At 55.4% G+C, this 18279-nt stretch overlaps 1 protein-coding gene across 1 annotated transcript; it reads left to right on the top strand.

Annotated features, from left to right (window-relative positions):
• Positions 1-3986: 3986 nt before the first annotated feature.
• Positions 3987-13178, top strand: Clcf1 (cardiotrophin like cytokine factor 1). Its single transcript, XM_041661979.1, has 3 exons — positions 3987-4209; positions 9829-9995; positions 11770-13178. Exons 1-3 carry the CDS (start codon positions 4032-4034, stop codon positions 12262-12264), a joined length of 840 nt encoding a protein of 279 aa, XP_041517913.1. The 5' UTR covers positions 3987-4031; the 3' UTR covers positions 12265-13178.
• The last annotated feature ends 5101 nt before the right edge of the window (positions 13179-18279 follow it).

Below are 18279 nucleotides of genomic sequence, written 5' to 3'. Positions count from 1 at the left end.
AGACAGCCAAGGCTACACAGAGAAACCTGTCTTAAAAAAAAAAAAAAAAAAAACAATGCAAAACTGGGGAGAGGGGGGTGGCGCAGGCCTTTAATCCCAGCACTGGGGAGGCAGAGGCAAGTGAGGCCAACCTGGTTTACAGAGTGAGTTCTAGGACAGCCAGGGCTATATAGAGAACTCATGCCTTGAAAAACAACAACAACAAACAAAAAAAGAAAGAAAGAAAAGAAAGAAAAAAGAAAAAAAAAACAAAGAAGGGGAGAGGGAGAATTACTGGAAGCAACTTGTTGACTCCTGCCTTTCCCACCTACACAGGACACAGGTCAGCCTCTATCCTTCCACCCCACGGCCCCTTAAAGCTCCTTTCCTTTTCCCTAGCAGCTGACACAGAGGAGGCCCTCAGGAAATGTCTCCACACCCTCTGTGGGCTTGTGGGCATCTAAGCCCTCCCTTGATCACCTGTCAAGAGGAGACCAGATTAGAGGTTTCTCTAGTTCAAGAAGTGGAACCTCCTTGGGCCAGGATCCCTTACCTGGAGAGCTCCCTCAACTGACAGTTACAGGACAGGAGAGGAAAGGAAGTGAGAGGAAAAAGGGAGGGGTGGGATCATAGCCAGTCCCTGAGCCAACATCCAGTCATTTTTAACCCTTGGTGAGCAGCCTGGTCATTACCTATTGCCGACTCTGCCCCTCACTCACCATACCTCTTGGGTCTGACACACCTGTGACCTGCTGTCTGGAAGGTCAGAAGAGGGCAAGCTAGCACCTCAAACCAATCAATCACTGACTCACTGATTACTCTTAACATCCAGGAGAGAGGGTTCAGGGGGTCAAACCGGACTGTACCCTGGCCAGTGAACTCGGGTAGCCCGCCCTATCCTCACTCTTCACCCTGCCTGCTGCTGCTGGGAGCTGTGTAGATGGTACCCAGTGGACCCTCCTTAGGCCTCCTATCAACTTCCCGGACCCTGAAAGCTGTTCCTACCACTGGGGCTAGGGATAGCATTTAACAAGTGACGCCAAACTGAAGTTCTCGAAGGCAATGTTGAAGGAGTTCATCTCCCTCTGTTACAAGACAGAGCACCACAAAAGCAGCTGAGAAAAGCACCCTTACAGGATCCCACAGGACAAAGAGGATGCTCTGGAGCTGGGGGAAGAGTCTAGTTTCTCCTCCAGCCTCCACTCTACCCCCCCCCCCACTCACACTCCCAGAGTGCTGGAGTTGGAAGGGCCCTGACCAGGTTCTGAGAGTCACCAAAAGTAAGGAGAGAGCAAGAGCAGCATCATTCCCCAGCTGGAAACCAGAAGACAGCACCTGTCCTGCCCCACCCTGATCCACAGAAACCCTGGGGGGCTCTCCTGATTCACTCTCCTTTTTTCCTTCTCCCCCAAATTCCAGCAGCCCACCCCTATTGGGGATTTGGCAGGAGGCAAAGTCTTTACTCCAGCCCCCACCCCACCCCAACTGGCAGCTTCTTGCTTGCTGCCTTTGCCCAGACATGGCAGAGGGGCACTGGCAGCTTAGAGAAGGAGTTGATTTTCCCTTTGGCACTGAAGGAGTTGGGGGTTGGCCCCCAATGGGTGAGGGGAGAGGGCAGGATGCAAGTCCAGACATGGGGTTAAGGGAGAATCTGACTTTCCTAAAATGTGGGGTCACTACCTTAAGAATCAAAACAGGGGAGGCCCAGGAGCCATGCATGAACCCAGTTGTCCTGCTCCCCACTGGCCTGGATCTGCCAGAACAACTGCCCACCGCTCCTGCAAGCCAATGCCTTGAAGACGCCTTGCTGTGGCTGAGTGGGGTCACCTGGAGAAGCCTCTCCACAGCTTTGCCAAAGGCTGCTGCTCTTCATCCCCGTCCTTCACAACTACAGCTCTCCTTATTCTGGCTCTGAGCCATTCCCCTCTGTCTCCTCTCTTCTTTCCCAGGTCCCTTGTCCTGTATCCCTCCTTTCCTCTCCCCCTCAGCCTGCCTTCCTTCTCTCTTCATTGGGGCTGCTTTTCCCACTGACTCAGCAAGGTGCTTTATAAGGTGCTGAGGGGGCTCAGCCAAATCCAAACCACATTGTCTGCAAAGCCTTCCCACCAGGGGCAAGCTGTGGAGCTGCAAAGCCCAAGCTGGGCTTTCGAGCTGTTCCCCTTCCCTTCCTTGCTCCCTCCCTCAGAAGAGGTAGTAGATGCCAGAGAGACCTCCTGATCCACTCTGGGTCAGTTACTGGTGGGCACCTGCATCTTGAGGCACGAGCATCAAGAGATGATTAGGCTCATTGGCCAAGAATGTCATTGAAACTCCAGAGCCCTAGCTGGTGGGGGTGGGGAGGAGGGGAAGAGGGAGGCTAGAGCGCTTTTCATAAGGGCTCCTTCAAGGCACTTTTCATCAGAGCAGCTACTGATGCTCTAGAGCCCCTGCCCCCACCCCAGACCAGCTCACCATTCTTAGCTTTCTCTTCTTGTTCAGAAAAAAAAGGGGGGGGGGGAGATGAGGGAGAGAGAAAGGAAGGGAGAGAGGGGAAAAAAATAGAAAGAAACAACCCAACAACAAAGTCTGTCCCACTCCAGTGAGGTAATTGAAAACAAACTTCTTCCCCACCCCCCCACCCCCCCACCTCAGTTCTCCAGTGGAGAAAAGGGAAGTGCTGCCCTGGGAAACTAGCACCGGCCATGACTGATGCCTACCCTGACCCACAGGCCGGAGGGGCTGTGTTAGACTGGCAGAGTGCCCTCCTTCCCCAGGGGCACCAGCAGAAGTGGGGGATGAAAGTCGCATGCCACACAGGCATCACCTTCCAGGTCTGGCTGCCACCCGTATCTGCCCATTGCGACTTCAGATAAACAATACAGCAACTTGTCACCAAATGACTTAATTGGCGGTATGCCTCTACAAGCACCCAAGACTTGGGGACCAAAGGACTGTACCCCAAGAAAAATCACAAAGTGGGGCTGTCTCCAAGGCCTAGATGACAGCTGTTTCCTCTGCACTGCTCTCTCACTCACTCTCCCTGGCAGCCCTTTGGAGAGGGAGGAAGGGGGAGGAAGGGAGACCCTCCTGGGAGGGTCTGGGCTTATGGGTCCCCTAGGTCTCCCACTCAGTAAGTCCCAACCCAGGCCTGAGGCGAAGGAGGGAGAAGAGCGCTAAGTGCCAAACCACCCCTACCTCACCACCGGAAAAACCAACAACCCCAAACCCCAAAGGGAAGAGGATGCCAAATGTCTCGATGGGGAAGCATTTCACAAACGGGATGCTGGGTCTGGTCTGCTCATGGCCTTGAATCTGCGCGTTCCCGCTGAGTCACCCGTGAAGCCTCTGGTGTTGAAACTGGTCCGGTGCCTTGTGCTGATTAATGAATTACAAATCCCCCACCCATGTGCACTCTCCCTGGTCACTGGGAAGAATGAAAACCCTTGTGAACTTGAGGGAGACGCAGGGCCTTCGTGCCCTCTTCCCTCCTCAGGGGGCATTAGGAGCTGGTTAGTCACCTGCCCCAGCCGCTGGCGGCTCACTTAGCTCTAGCTTTTGGAAATGGGACAAGCACAAGCGGCGGGACAATAGGCAAGGGGGCGGTCAGCCCAGACAAAGGGCAGCAGGAAAAACACCATCACTTGCTTGGAGGCCAGCTTGCTGGCATTTGAGAGAATGTGTCATTGCATTTACTCAAGTGGGAGGGGGAGGGAAGGTTGGAAATGAAGAGGCAGAGGTAGGGTGGGCACAGGGACCCTAAACCCAGCAGGGAGCAGAGGGAAGGCAGGCATGCCCTGGCCGACACCACGGAAGAAGCCCACACCAAGGCCAGCTCCCTCTCCAAGCTCTCAAGGGTTTGCAGAGGGACGATGCCCTCCCTGCCCCCTCCCCCAGGAGGCCTAGGGTGGTACCGTCGCAGCCTTGCCTCACCTCACCCCCCCTCAGTGTTGTGGGAGGGAGAGGAGCCCCAGAAGCCCTCCCTTCCCTCCTCCCCCCTCTCCCCCCCACCCCGGGGAGGGCTGCTACAATTTGTGGTTACAGCTTTACACGTCAGAAAAAAAAAAGTTTGCAGAATGTCCCACACCGAAAAAAAAAATGCGAAACCAAGAGAAAAAAACCTGCGAGTGGGCCTGGCGGATGGGATTATTAAAGCTTCGCCGGAGCCGCGGCTCGCCCTCCCACTCCGCCAGCCTCTGGGAGAGGAGCCGCGCCCGGCCGGCCCGGCCCCCAGCCCCATGGACCTCCGAGCAGGTAGGAGCCAGGCGTCCGAGGCCTCGGCCTCCGCCCCCGCCCAGCGGCAGTGAGATCCGGTTCCCGTCCTCCTCCCCACCCCCGGAGCCCCACGCCGGGGCCCGGCCGGGGAGCAGAGCTCGGGCTGGGGAGTACGGCCGGGCGCCCTCGAGAGGGGCCGGGTGGGGACGCGGCATTCCTGGAGTCCGCTCGGCGGAGCCGGGAGGTGGCCGAGAGCGCGGCGGGGAGCCTGGACGACCCGCAGACCTGGACAGGCGGCCACCTGGAGCCCCAGCGAGGCGGGGTCCCAGAGAACCCGAGGACACAGAGCCCCGCGCCGGAGTCGGGGCGAGCGACTCCGAGGCGGGCAGCGAGGGTGCGGGGGTGGGGTGGGGGGGACGGGACGCGGCGCGAGGGAGGAGGGGGCCAGGAGAGGAAGAGGGAGGGAGGGAGGCAGAGGGGGAGCCCGCGGCCGAGCAGCGGGAGGCGAGGGGAGGCCGACACCTCGGGCCGCGCCGAACTCCTTCCTCGGCCGGCGGGGAGGGGAGGAGGGCGCGCGAGAGGAGGGCGGAGGGCAGAGCGAGCCTGGCCGGGCCGGGCGGTCGGGCCGCGGGACTCCCGGCTCCTACGCTGCGCGCGGCGTGGCCGGAGCCCTCCATGCTGCCCACCGCCGCGGAGCCGGCGGCAGGTAGGGGCGGCGCGGCGGGGCGGCCGGGGCCCCGGGCCCGCAGTGGCCTGGGAGTGATTACTGCGGGAGGGGGGTAGGAGGGAGACGCAGCCCGGCCGGACCCGTCAGCGGCCCGGGAGCGCCGAGAGCTGCCGGCAGCCCCTCGAGCGGCCGCTCGGCGGGGCGGCCCGTGGCAGGAGGGCGGACAGGGCAGGGAGTGGACGCGCCGGAGCGGGCAGCAGCTCAGCCGAGCCCCGAAGCCCGGCGCCCGGACCCCGCCTCCGCCCCCACCGCCGCTGGAAAGGAGCGGACGGGGGGGCGGGGCCGGGGGCGCCGGGGCCACACAAGGGGAAGGCGCCACTGCCGCCGGGAGGGGTCCGGGATCGAGAGGTCACAGTCGTGGAGGTAGGGCCAGCGACCTGCCAACTCCCACCGCCCAAGTTCTCGGGGCTGAGCCCCTCAAGCAAAGTTCGCGCAGCTTCAAAGTCCCCACACCCATGTTCTCACCTACCTTTCTATTACACTGGCTTACAGGAGGCTTCCCTCTGGGAGACCCCCAGTTTCTCTGTTCTCCAGAGCCCACGGGCAGGAAGAACCTGCCAGAGGAGGAGGGAGGGCAGACGGTGGAGGCTTGATAGCGGCAGCCCGAATGGTGGAGAGCATCAGGTGTACCTCTTTCGCCCCCGGAATCTGACCTAGGGAAATCTCCGACGTTCATTGTGTCTGACAGGCACCCAATCCAGGACACGCTGCCGTACCGTTCGCCCACCACCACGGAACACAAATTCTTATTTCCCAGACGAGTCGCACCCCTCTAGCTCTAGTGCCCCGTAACCACACTTCATCATAGAGGAGGAACAACTAGAAACGTCAGCCACTATCACTGGGCAGCCCCAGAAGCGTCTGCTGACTGGAGTAATGGCCCCGGGATGCACATTGTCGTGTCCAATTCGCACTTGTGCAGGCCACCCCTACACACTAGCTACTGATGCCTGACACTTCACATTCTTCCCCAGAATCCCACCTGCCTGCTCACACCCTGTCTCCTGCACTCTGCAGCCCCTCCCACACCCTCGTGCACACTCTGACCTCAGCACCCTTTCCAGTTCACCCGCACCCTTGCTCTGAACTATTTCCTTCGTTTCTTTTCCGGCGGCTTCTGGCCTCAGTGGGCTGCTCAGCCTGTGGCTGTGGGCTCCCCTCTGATCTCCCTGAGTGCTTCAAGAGCCCTCTTGTGGCAGGCACATCGGAGCAGCTTTTCCTCAGCCCAAGCGCGGCTCCTGGACTGACTTCACAGGAACCGATTGGCATTGCCTTCTTCTTCTTTCCCTGCCCCTGGTTTCTGCTATCTTTTGGACTAGAAAGGAAGAGGATGAGAAAGATGGGCATATTGGAGAGAATGCGGAAAGCCCCACATGATTCGGCCAGGAGAAACTTTAGCAGGCACAGCGCTGGCTGCTCATGGAAGCCCATAGTCAATAGACGGTTCGTGGCAGAGCTAGGTCTCCTGGTTTCCAGGCCTACCTTCCCACCAATGCTTCCATCCCTCAGCAGCCTTGGGGGAAGGGAACCTGAGAAGACAGAAGCAAAGGAAGGGAAAAAATAGAAAGGGACAGCCGGTCTTGAGGATGGAAAGAAAGGTCTTTCCCTGGGTAGGATCCCTAGATCTCACACCCCTTCTTCGGCTACTCCCTCCAGCTCCCCTCAGTGGACTTCTCCAAGGTCACCCGGATGCTGGTTTTGGTCTGAATTGAGGGCAGGACCTTTTCTCTGGCTCCCATATTCAGCCTAGACTATAGAACTTCTGGACCCAACTATAGGACGTACAGCTGTTAGCCCCTAGTCCCAGGTGCAGTCTTCCCCCTCAACCCTGGACATCTGCACTGCTGAGCCCCCCACCCTCACTGAGGGTGGTCAGCCTATGAGATGGGCCAGGAGCTGAGGGGAGGTTGGCTAAAGGCCTGCCTGTGTAGCATGTGGGGGTGGCCCTTGGGCTTGATGGGGCTAAGGCAGTGTGTGTGTGTGTGTGTGTGCGCGCGCGCGCGCGTGCATGAGGGGGCCTTGTTTCCCAGGGCCCAGGGATCTGGATAGAATTAGGGGCTGGCCCTGGCAGGGGCCAGGATGGGGAGTGTAGGGGTGCTGCAGCAGGAAACGTGAGCTGCACTCATTAGCTCCTCGTGCTCAGCCGGATTTATAAACACAAGGAGAAGGGGATGTAAACAATCAGTGGGCAGCAGCCAGAGGCGGGACTGGGCTGGGGGAGGGGGCTGCGATGCAGCCTGATGTGGGGTCCACCTGCACACCGCGAGCTGGAGAGAGAAGCAGAGAGCTGGGCTCTGGGCAGGGGGAGCCCCTGGCTCCGTGGTTACACTAAGCACTAAGCTCAGGTGTTCTCTGTGCAGGCCTTCCAGCTTGGCTGCCTGAGAGCCGGGCACATCTTACCCTGATCAGAGCTGTCACAGGGCAGCTGTCCTGTGCTTTGCCTGTCCTTTCTCCTCTCCTGGCCTCCACTCTGATTCCTACGGTTGCTGCTCCTTTCTGCTTCTCTCCAGGACTGGTCGGTCAGTAGGCTCCTTCTGCTCTCCCGTGCCTCCCCCCCCCCCCCCCCAAGCCTGCAGTGATACAGTTACCTCAGAACTGAAATATTCCTGGAAACACCGGCCTCGTCTGGTTAATTTCATGAGCCGTTTTTCTGCCCAGATGACTTAGCTTTTGTTTATCCAAAGGCTTCTTCTCCCCCTGTTGTCCCCGTGTAAGGAGTTTTCTCCCCAGGGATATCCACAGGGCCCAGGAAAGGAGGGGGAAACAAGCTTCAGGTTGGGCTCCTGCCGTTATGGGACAGACAGAGCCGGGTCCAGGATTCCTGATGACGGGGCTGCCTCTGGCAGGGTCGGGTGAAGAGGCCAGCCAAGCCTCCAGTTTCTGCTTTGGCAGGACTTTGGCAATGCTGCTAACTTCCAGCAAAACCATACTTCATCTTAAAAACTGTCTTGAGGCTGGGAGGGCTGCTGCGCAACTCATGGTTCTAGTCTCCAAACTAGCCCTCCGTGATAGCCGCAGGATCTACAGGGCGTTTGTCCAGATGTCCAGGGCTTGGTACAGAGGACTTGGACGTATCTGGGGATTCAATAATCAGGGACTAGAAAGGAAAACAGTTAAGTAAGAACTAGGGCTGGAAAGGACCAAGGAAGGAACATGGAAGAAAGTGGAGCCCATTTGCCCAGGAAGCAGCTGAGTGTCTGATCCTATAGTCTGAAACACATGTGAACATACAAGCTAAAATCCTTTCATTCCAAAGACATAGGTTCCTGTGTGTGACTGGACACACACTCTTCCCATGCTCCGCCTGCAAAGCTGACTTAGTCAAGCACCTGAGAGTCCGTAAGGAGTACCAATGCCACAACAAAAATCCTCAACTGCTTTCTGGATTCTGTATGAGACAACAGTCCTGGATAGTGACTTCTCGTGGCTCCTAATGACAGACTCTAACCATAGTCTTAACTCCAAACCTACCTGAGTCTGACTACCGTCAGATTGTTAAATCTATCCACTTGTTTCTAAGCCATGTGTCATTACAGAAGAATCTGGAAGTACAAAATGTAAACTAGAGCAAAGAAACCACTTGACCTCATACCTATCCAAGCTTAAAACCCAAACTATCCCTGCTTTGTGTGACATGCCAAACACCATTCTGTCTGATGTGTAAAGCAACAAATTCACAGATTTTACTCTCAGCTAACCTTCTGCCTGCCCAAACCTAACCACATCCCTTCCTGGACTCAAATCTCAACCACACTCACTCAACCAAATCCAAATTCATCTGAAATGTTAAGACTAGCCTAGTCCTTAAACCTAACCTAGCCCACAGCTAATTATATTCCTACCCTATCCTAGCCCAGATGGGTACTGATTTTGATCTTGGATCTCACTTAAAATGCCCTTTAGAAAAGTGTTTCCCACTTGACTCTGGCCCATCTAGTGGCCTCAATTCCTGGTTTCTGGGACAATCAAACCTTCCGTTGTCTTCTGTGGACCAGGCTTCCTCTTTATACCTCTGTCCCCTTGGTGTCCCCTCCAGCATCCCAGACATAGACAGGGCAGACATTGGCAGGCCTGTTGATACAGGCCTGTAATCCCAGCTGCTCCGGAGGCTGAAGCAGAAGGATCGTAAGTTCACAAGTAGCTTGGGCAACTTAGGAAGAACCTGTCTCAAAAAACAGAAAAGAGCTGGGCCATAATTCAGTGGTAGAGCACTTGCCTGTATGTCCAGGCTTTGTGTTTGATTCTAGCACTGCAGGGAAAGACAAGGGGGGTATCAAACTTGTTCCTAAGGGGAATACTACATCTTGAGATAACTCCATCAGACCCTCATCACACCCAGGAGCGATATCCTAGTTTATACTTACCACTTCTCGCTCCCCAAACCATCTTGGATCCTTCAGGCTGACCTTGGCTGGGAAACCCTACTCCTACCTCTCCTGGTTGCAGCCTCTCTCTTCACTCTTCCACAGGGCTCACTGCTCACAGCTCGCCAGAATTAACATATGCCATATCCCCAGCCCTTTGTTCCTGCTGCAGTAGGACTAGAAGACATGGAGAAGAGGCCGGGACACACCTGGAACTCTGGCATATTGTCATAAAGTCCCTCACGCCTGGTCTGCCCTTCTGAGTACACGCTTGCACACAGTTTTGGCACATCCAGGGACATACATGCCAGAGACTCAGCTGACAGATGCAGTCAAGCATCTACTGATAGACACAGATGCCAGGACTTTGTCCTTGTGCACATACCTCCACACGTGCTCTTGGACCAGAACTGTTTCCCTTCCTCCGTCCCCTCCACCTCCCATCCGGTCTCTCAGCCTCACCCCCCTTCCTAGCCCAAGGTGGGGACAGACACCTGAGGGGCTGCCAACTGTTTCCCCGCTTGGGCCCGGGCCCACCCTCATACTTCTTGCCCATCCTGTCCACAGGGGACTCGTGGGGGATGTTAGCTTGCCTATGCACAGTGCTGTGGCACCTCCCTGCAGTGCCAGCTCTTAATCGCACAGGAGATCCAGGGCCTGGCCCCTCCATCCAGAAAACCTATGACCTCACCCGCTACCTGGAGCACCAACTCCGCAGCTTGGCTGGGACCTATGTGAGTATCCTGTCCCTTGTCCGTTTACTTTGGGCACTAGATAAAGAGGGAAGAGAGGCCTTTGGGAAGAGAGAGCATGGTGCAGGGGTCCTGGTGAATGATTGGGTGATGAGAGGCCCTTTGGGTCCACACGGTTTCTCCATCTGGCCTATCTCCTGCCCTTCCCTCTCAGGTGCGCCCCCATCCTGGCCCCAGGACTAGGCATGTGGGCAGGCCTCGAACCCGCCTTGGCCCATTGCCCCACTGGCTGCCAGCCCAGCTGCCTGCCTCCCCCTGGGGGCTGGGGAAGTCTCCTCTGTTTACACCGTGTTGTGGTGTCTCTTGCAAGGGCGGGGCTGGGTGGGGATGGAGGGGCCCCACCTTCTATGCTTGTGTTCCAGCTTGACTCTGCCCCCAGACCTGGGGCCCTGCTGTTCTAGACCCATGGGCCTCCCTCCGTCTGCCTCTCCCATCCTTCACAGGCCTCTTGGGGAGCGGGGGTCGTAGGAGAGGTCTGCAGAGAATCCAGGGCAGTCACAGCAAGAGGTTCGGGGTATGGAGGGTGGTTCTACCATAAGAATTTGAGGGTAGTCCAGAGAGGTTCATAGAGCCCAAGAGAGAAGGGAAGAGGATAGGAGGCGCTGAGGACCATGGGGAACAGGCCCCCTCTTCCCGTGTTCCTCTTCCATATCCCAGACCCTACTCCCGAGCCAGGGAAGAAAAGGGGAGGAGGGTGGCGGGGGAGCTGGCTCCAGCCCCAGGATACACCGAGGAAATTAGTTTGTCTCTGTGCTTGTCAGCGTGTGAACCTCCCCCTGGGCCCTTGCCTATCCCAGGCCTCGCCCCTCTTCTCTCCCCCTCCCAGATGCACATCTCCCACGTCCCCTTCCCTGGGCCTCAGGCCGATCCCCTGAGGCATTGGCAAGGGCTTTGCCCTCTTCCTATACTGTACTGCCTTGCATGCCCTGCCTCCTTCCCCTCTTGAGATGTCCTCAGTTTCTTCCTTTCACAGCTCTGCCCCTAGCGACTGAGTCCTCTTCTCTGGGGTGTCGGTGAGTATCCTACTATCCCTTGTCCCTTTTGCTTGAGGAACCAGGTCTGTCGAAGAGGAGTTTTGGTGCCACCCGACCCCTCGGCCTTTGATACAGATTCTCCTCTGGCTGGTTTCCTGCACAGAAAACCTCTGCTTGAGTCTGCTACCCTTTCTAATTCCCGACCCTTTCTCTCCGGACATCTTCTGCCAAATTTCTTGAAGGAGTCGTCTACACCCTCTGCCTCCACTTCCTCTCCACCCACTCATTCCTTAACCCCCTGCAATCTGGCTTCCAGGCCACAGCAGCCGCCTCTCCCAGGTCACCAGGCATCTTCTCACCAAACCCGACAGCATTCTCTGAGGCTCATGCTCATGTTCTGCAGCGGCCTGCGGAGCTCTGCTGCCTTCCTGAGCTCTTCCCTGGCCTGCACTCTCAGAGGCCACCTTCTGCCTCTCCAGCCTGGCCTCCAGGTTCCTCGGGGTCTTCTTCTTCTCTGCCCTGCCCTGTGGTGGGCACTCTCCGCCCAGCCAAGCAGCACATCCTTCCTGAGTGGCTCCTTCGTGGTTTTCTCTTTCTGTACCTCTCCATAGGAGAGGCCATCACCCCACTGCTTCACCAGTCACCTCCATGCAAACGACACACTTGCTGGAAAAGCTCAGGAGGTCTATGAAGAGGGCTACCATGTTTGGGAGGAGGTGTCTCTCTGGTGGTAGGCTGCCAGTCTGCCCTCCTCCTTCCCCATCGAGCTCTCCTTTTCACAGCTGAACTACCTGGGGCCCCCTTTCAACGAGCCTGACTTCAATCCTCCTCGGTTGGGGGCAGAGACCCTGCCCAGGGCCACTGTCAACTTGGAAGTGTGGCGAAGCCTCAATGACAAACTGCGGCTGACCCAGAACTATGAGGCCTACAGCCACCTCCTGTGTTATTTGCGCGGCCTCAACCGTCAAGCTGCCACAGCTGAACTGCGGCGCAGCCTGGCCCATTTCTGTACCAGTCTCCAGGGCCTGCTGGGCAGCATTGCAGGAGTCATGGCAGCTCTTGGCTACCCACTGCCCCAGCCTCTGCCAGGGACTGAGCCAGCCTGGGCCCCTGGCCCTGCCCACAGTGACTTCCTCCAAAAGATGGATGACTTCTGGCTGCTGAAGGAGCTGCAGACCTGGCTGTGGCGCTCAGCCAAGGACTTCAACCGGCTTAAGAAGAAGATGCAGCCTCCGGCAGCTTCGGTCACCCTGCACTTGGAGGCCCATGGCTTCTGATCTCTGACCCTTAGCTCCCCCAGACCCCCTGCCCCAGTCAGCTGTGCTTCCATTCTGGGGTGAAACCCGTGCATACCAACATTTGTTGAGCCAGGAAACAGACAGTGGAAACTCTGTCCTCCTCTGCCGTGGGTGGGGAGTGTGAGCCCTGTCCCTTGACTAGCTCCTAGAGTCCTAGGGTCTCAGAAAAGGTGGCACCATCCTGTTTCCACAGTGGTCATGCTTGAGGGAGTCAGATGGCTCAGGCGCGTATAAAGGTGCTCCCTGCTCTCTGCTCACCACTTGCCAGTGCCCACTCGGTTCCTCAGGTGGCACTTACAGAAACACACCTGGAAGGCATGGGTGGGGCCACTGTAGCATGTGCCTTTCTGGGCTGAAGCCCCTTGGCTTCCCTCCCTCTCATTGGATGGGTGTTGCTCCCCTACCCCAATAACTACATATCCAGTTCAGGAAACAAGATGACCAGTCTCAAGAAGGGTGTGATAGGGAGTGAGGGGTAGGGTCTGTGCTGGAGGCGGCCTAGAAGCCAGAAGATGTAACACTAAGAGAGGTGGGCAGGGACGGACCAGACCCAGCAGTCACCAAGGCGATTGGTGGCACAGGGCGGAAACCCAAAGCTTTGTTGAGCATCAGGACCTCGCCTTGAATTTTCTTGCCGGCATCTCGGTGCCTCCTCTCCGCCCCCTTTCCCAGGGTATCTGTGGTTGCCTGGCCTGGGGAGGGCAGCCACAGCCACAGCCACAGGGTTTCCTGAAAGTTTACATTGCAGTAGCATTGTGGGGTGAGGGGGATGGCTCCCCAGGCCCTATCCCCAGCCCCACCCACTCATGACTCTAAGTTTGTTGTATTAATATTTATTTATTTGGAGATGTTATTTATTAGATGATATTTATTGCAGAATTTCTATTCTTGTATTAACAAATAAAATGCTTTCCCCAGAACTTGGACTCTGCCTGGCCCGACAGTCTTCCTGGGGCTCATTGCTGGTGACCCTAGACTTGCCTTCCAATTCCCACTGTTTCCTTATATCTGGAGGTACACAGAGCTTGGAGTGCAGGCTCTTTCTGGTGGTCCTGTGCAACACAGGCTTCTGGAACCCATCCACTCCTTTGCCACACCTGAATGTCTTGGTCCTCCTGAAGCTGTGAGTGTCATGTCTTTGCCTGGCTTCCTTGCCTCTGGACTGCTTTTCTGGTCCCCAGGTCTGTCTGGTCATGAATTTTTCCACTTCGGTTCAGCCTGCACTTAGTGGGGAGAGCCGACTCTTGCTGATCACTAAGCCCTGACATTCAGTCCCAGACTCCCCCAGGCTCCCATCAGTGGCTGCCTGCTGGAGCCCTCACTGCAGTCTTCTCCTAGGGAGGGTGATGGACACTAGCCAAGTCCGTGTTCTTTGCTATGGATCTGTTCTTTTCCCACCAATGTAAAAGCCTATTTGGAGGAAGAGAATGCGTATTGGATTGCAAGAGAATTGGAAGGATGGGAGGGATAATCTCAGTTCCGATGTCATTTTATAGCCCGCTAGCTGGGTAGCCTCAGACGGTTTCCTTGCCTTCGGTTTCCCCATCTGTAAAGTGGGGATATTAAATACGCTTATGCAGTTGTTGGAGAGGGTGATGGAAATCTCAAAGGTGCTTGGCTATCGCAGCAACCGCTCCAGTGATTACAGGTTAGCTGCAACATCCCTATGTCATGACATTTTAGTTATGAGCTGCTGGGTAAATTAATGGGTTAATTGCGCCCAGGAAACACATGGCTATTTTATGAGAAGAGCCTCCTAAAGATAATGCCTTAAGCAAAGAAGTAAGAAATGATGGTAGTGCTGGTCAGCTGACAGATACTTTAAAGCCCTAATTACCTGCCCTTCACTGTGCTAGTTGGGTATATTGAAGCCAGAAGACTCGGGCCTAACTCGGCTCCTGCCGCTGTGGAATCTGCAGTTCACTTAGGAAGAAAGATCAGTTTCCCCAAAATGATACGGAATAGAAGCACATTCACATGATGTAGTGGATGAGGCAAGGGTAAAGTGAACGTGTGGGCGGAGGAACTTCTGCAGCCTAACCAACCACAGTGTCCTGTCCTAGAGTGAGCTGGCCCAAGTGGAACATGCCCTGCTTCTATGGACTGGGATACCTGACCAGACACTCACAGGACTCTGCCTCTTTGCCTAAGAGACCTGAAAGGGCACCAGGGCTTTCTCCACGCACAGGAAAAAAAGGATACTGACTTGTGACATGCAAAATATTACACAGGTATGAGGAAGGTAACAAGGAAAGCAAGGGTTCTGTCTTCCAGGTCTTTCTCTTTAGTATCCTCCCCTTTGTTCCTTCCTTCCTTCTCTTTCTCCCTCTCCTTTTCTTCCTTTCCTCTCTCTCCCTCCTCTGTCTCCCCTCCCAGCCTTTTCTCACTCTGTGGCCTTGGCTGCCCTTGAACTTGTAGTTCTGCCCCCACCCCTGCAGTGCTGGGATAACAAGCATACACCACCAGGCTCTGCTCTGCTCTTCTTCCCTCTGTGAAGTACCCAGCTCAGGCTCCAACCTAAAGGTGTTTCTCGTTATTCTGTAACGTAGAACAAACAATTTAGAAATGGGAGTAGTAGGATGATCTCCCATGATGCTGGGCTATGATGAGGCAGATTTGCTTAAATGTAGAAAGACCTAGGCAATGGGCTGGCAAGATGGCTCAGTGGTTTGAGACACTTGCTGCCAAGCCAAACTGATGTGGGAGGGTCTTCTGTTTTGAGTTGATTTCATTGGTTATTATTGAGTTGATATTCATTGGTTAGTCAAGATGTGAGAGTTAGCTGAGAAGAGGCTAGATATAATGGGCCAGGCAGTGTTTAAAAGAATACAGTTTGTGTGTTATTTCGGGTGTAATGCTAGCCTTGCCGGAAGCCGGGCGGGACGAAAAGCAGGCCTGCCCGCAGCTCCTTCTACACCAAACAACCTGAGTTTTATCTCTGGGACCCACATGATGGAAAAAGAACCAATAAATATTAAGAAAGGTAAGAAGTCAAGCAGGCAGACCCATGCAAATGGAAGTCTAGGACAGGGTTGTACCTAATGGGGTGAAGGGTCGAGGCTGGGACCACTTGGGAAGGAAGCAGTACCTGAAGCCATTGATGTATTTAAGTGCTTGGCACAGTAAACGTTCAGTACACCCTTTGCATATGGCACAGGGTGGGATTCAAAACCATTCTCAGAGGACAGGAAGATTTTGGATGGGTGGAGAAAACAGGGCAGGAACAGGTAAGTCTCCTCAGGCAGACGGGCAGACTCCAGGGTTGCTAGTCATCCATCCTGATAGTGTTTTAGCATCCTTCCCATCAGTAAAGTCCTTGGTATTTGATTTAAACTGGTGGAGAGACTGCAACAAGAGTTTTAGAAGCTGAGAGCCGATCAGCAGTCTCATGCTCCAGGAAACAGAGAAGGAAGTGGAGGTTTCTGCTGACCGCTCCAGTGGACATCAGATTAGCATGGCTTCTCTCAGTGTGGCAGCTGGGGGTGTGGCCAGCACCGCGCGCGCGCACGCGCGCGCGCGCACACACACACACACACACACACACACACGCACACACACGCGCGCGCACACACACACACACACAGAGGCATCCTGAAAGCCCATCTCCCTAGTTTGACATGGGTCATATGGAGAGAGCCAGGTAGAGCTGAGAAGATGGGGCAGGTAGAAGAGAGGGAGGACAGCAGCTGCCCAGGGCTCAGTTGGGATATAAGGCACACCCATTTCTTTCCCTCTTTTACCCACCCATCCCTTCCTTAGGTCCTGTCACTCACCCTGTGCTGGAGCTCAGTCCAGCTGAGGGGATTCTAGGCAGCCAGATGAACACCTCTGCAAACATACTAGCTCGGGTGGTTAGGAAACCACAGGCAGCTTATTTGTTTTGGGGTATAGGGAGCTGTGTAGACTAGGCTCTCTTAAATCATAGTGATCTTCCTGCTTCAGTGTCCTGAATCTGCCACCATGTCCACCCCATAGGAACCTTTGAAACAGCAGGTGAGAAGCAGTCACCAAAATGTGAGTCTGAGAAAGATACAGTGTGAAGAAAGCAGAAGTAAATACAGTCTCAGTGCCCTGTAGTAAAGAGACAGGGTCAGGAAGGCTTATTGTTTGTCTGTTTCAAAGAGAAGAGCTCGAAACATGTTATTACCAAATGTGGAGGTGGTAGCTGAGGAATGGAGAGATCTGGGGTGTAGACAAAACGGAGAGAATCCCAAAGCTTGCTGGGAAGAACCAGGTGATCTTAGCAGACACGTTTTTCTTGTGAGTCCCATTCGTGGCATTTCCTACCCAGAGCCTCCCAGTGTTGGCGCTTAGCCTCCAGGAAGCTGCTTTTTCTTCTAGGTGCGGGTTTTTGTCTCCTGTGCATCTTCTCCAAGCACATACGATGACAGGGAGGTTTCCAGTGCACAGTGCTGTCTGGAGACAAGGAGGAAGTCAAACCCTTCCATCTCCACTCTTGCTCCTTCCTTTCCCCCTTAAGGACACAGGATTTCTGGACACAGTGACTCTAGGCAAGAGGTGGGGGCAGAATGAAGAGGGCATTTTTTCAAGACCAAGGACCGGCAAGTCAGGACTAGACTTGAGGGACCTTGGGTGCTAGAAATGGGACTGTTGAGCTGCTGCTCCGCACGTCACAAGCAGAGTAGACAGCAGAAGAGACAGGCAGGGAACGGACTGAAGAGATACTTCATGGGGAGCACTGGAATTCACACCTAGAGGAAGCGGGGGTGGGGAGGCTTACAGTAGCCACAAGTGCGAGCAGGTTCAGAGAGCTTTCCAGAGCTTTAGTTTTCTCCTTCCTTCCTTCCTTCCTTCCTTCCTTTTTTTTTTCTTCTGGGTTTTTCAAGACAGTCTCTCATAACTTAGGATGACTTTGAATTTACTGTGTAAACCAAGGATGGCCTTGAGCTCAGAGACCCACCTGCTTCTGCCTCTTGCGTGCTGAGATTAAAGTCGTGCACAACCAGCGCTTGACAAGTTACAACTCTTAAGTGTGGTCTGAAGAGTCAGAAGCCCAGGTACTGAGAAACCACCATGCAAATCTACCTGGGTCTCTTCAGTGTGATAGAGGCAGGGTGCTGTCTCCAGAAGTCCTATGTCCTCAGGGTGAGAGGAGCAAGAGTGGAGATGAAAGGGTTTGGTGTCCTCCTTGTCCTCAGACAGCCGTGCATATGGAAACATCACTGTCATCTTATGTGCTTGGAGAAGATGCACAGGAGGAAAGGCAGCTCCCTGGAGATTGGGTTAGCAGTGAGGAAGCGCTGGGTAGAGTCGATTCATCATAGTTCACCAGAAAATGACAACAGCCGGGACGCGGGACCCCTCAGCCACAAAGCCAGGATGCGGGGACCCCCCAGCCACGACAGCCAGGATGCGGGGACCCCCCCAGCCACAACAGCCAGGATGCGGGGACCCCCCCAGCCACGACAGCCAGGATGCAGGGACCCCCCAGCCACGACAGCCAGGATGCCGGGACCCCCCAGCCACGACAGCCAGGATGCCGGGACCCCCCAGCCACAACAGCCAGGATGCAGGGACCTCTCAGCTGCGAGGAAACTCATGGACTTGCTCATATCACACAAACACATTCACCAGTTGCCACAGCCACAGCTACCCAAAATGGAGAAGGCAGAGAGAGGGCAGTCCTTGTTCCCCTTAGCCTAGAATACAAAGCGCAGCGATTCAGGCCTGGCTGCAGATTCTGATGGCTGTTCCCTCTGAGTTCTCCCTTCTTCTGTGGAGCCATAATTATCCCTGCCTTTGTTCTCTCAATTCTTGAACTCCCTGACTCAGTCTGGTGTCCGCGTTTCCTAGTAGGAGGGAAAGCTTGTGGCGCAGTGGCAAAGGTAGTGGGGGAATTGTGAGAGAGCCGTGGGTCTGGGTTCCAGTCCTTTTATCTTAACCCTCAGGGTCCCTAGCCTGGGTAGTTCAGAGATGACTTGGGGGTCCCTCCCCAACTTTCCTTGACCTCCAGGACTTGGCTCTTAGGAACTA

The sequence above is a fragment of the Microtus oregoni genome, unplaced genomic scaffold, assembly GCF_018167655.1.
Source record: "Microtus oregoni isolate MIOR12 unplaced genomic scaffold, Mior012 000012F_ref0000307, whole genome shotgun sequence".
Taxonomy (NCBI): Eukaryota; Metazoa; Chordata; class Mammalia; order Rodentia; family Cricetidae; genus Microtus; species Microtus oregoni.
The sequence above is the reverse complement of the archived record's forward strand: the minus strand, read 5'-3'. Positions and strand labels throughout refer to the sequence as shown.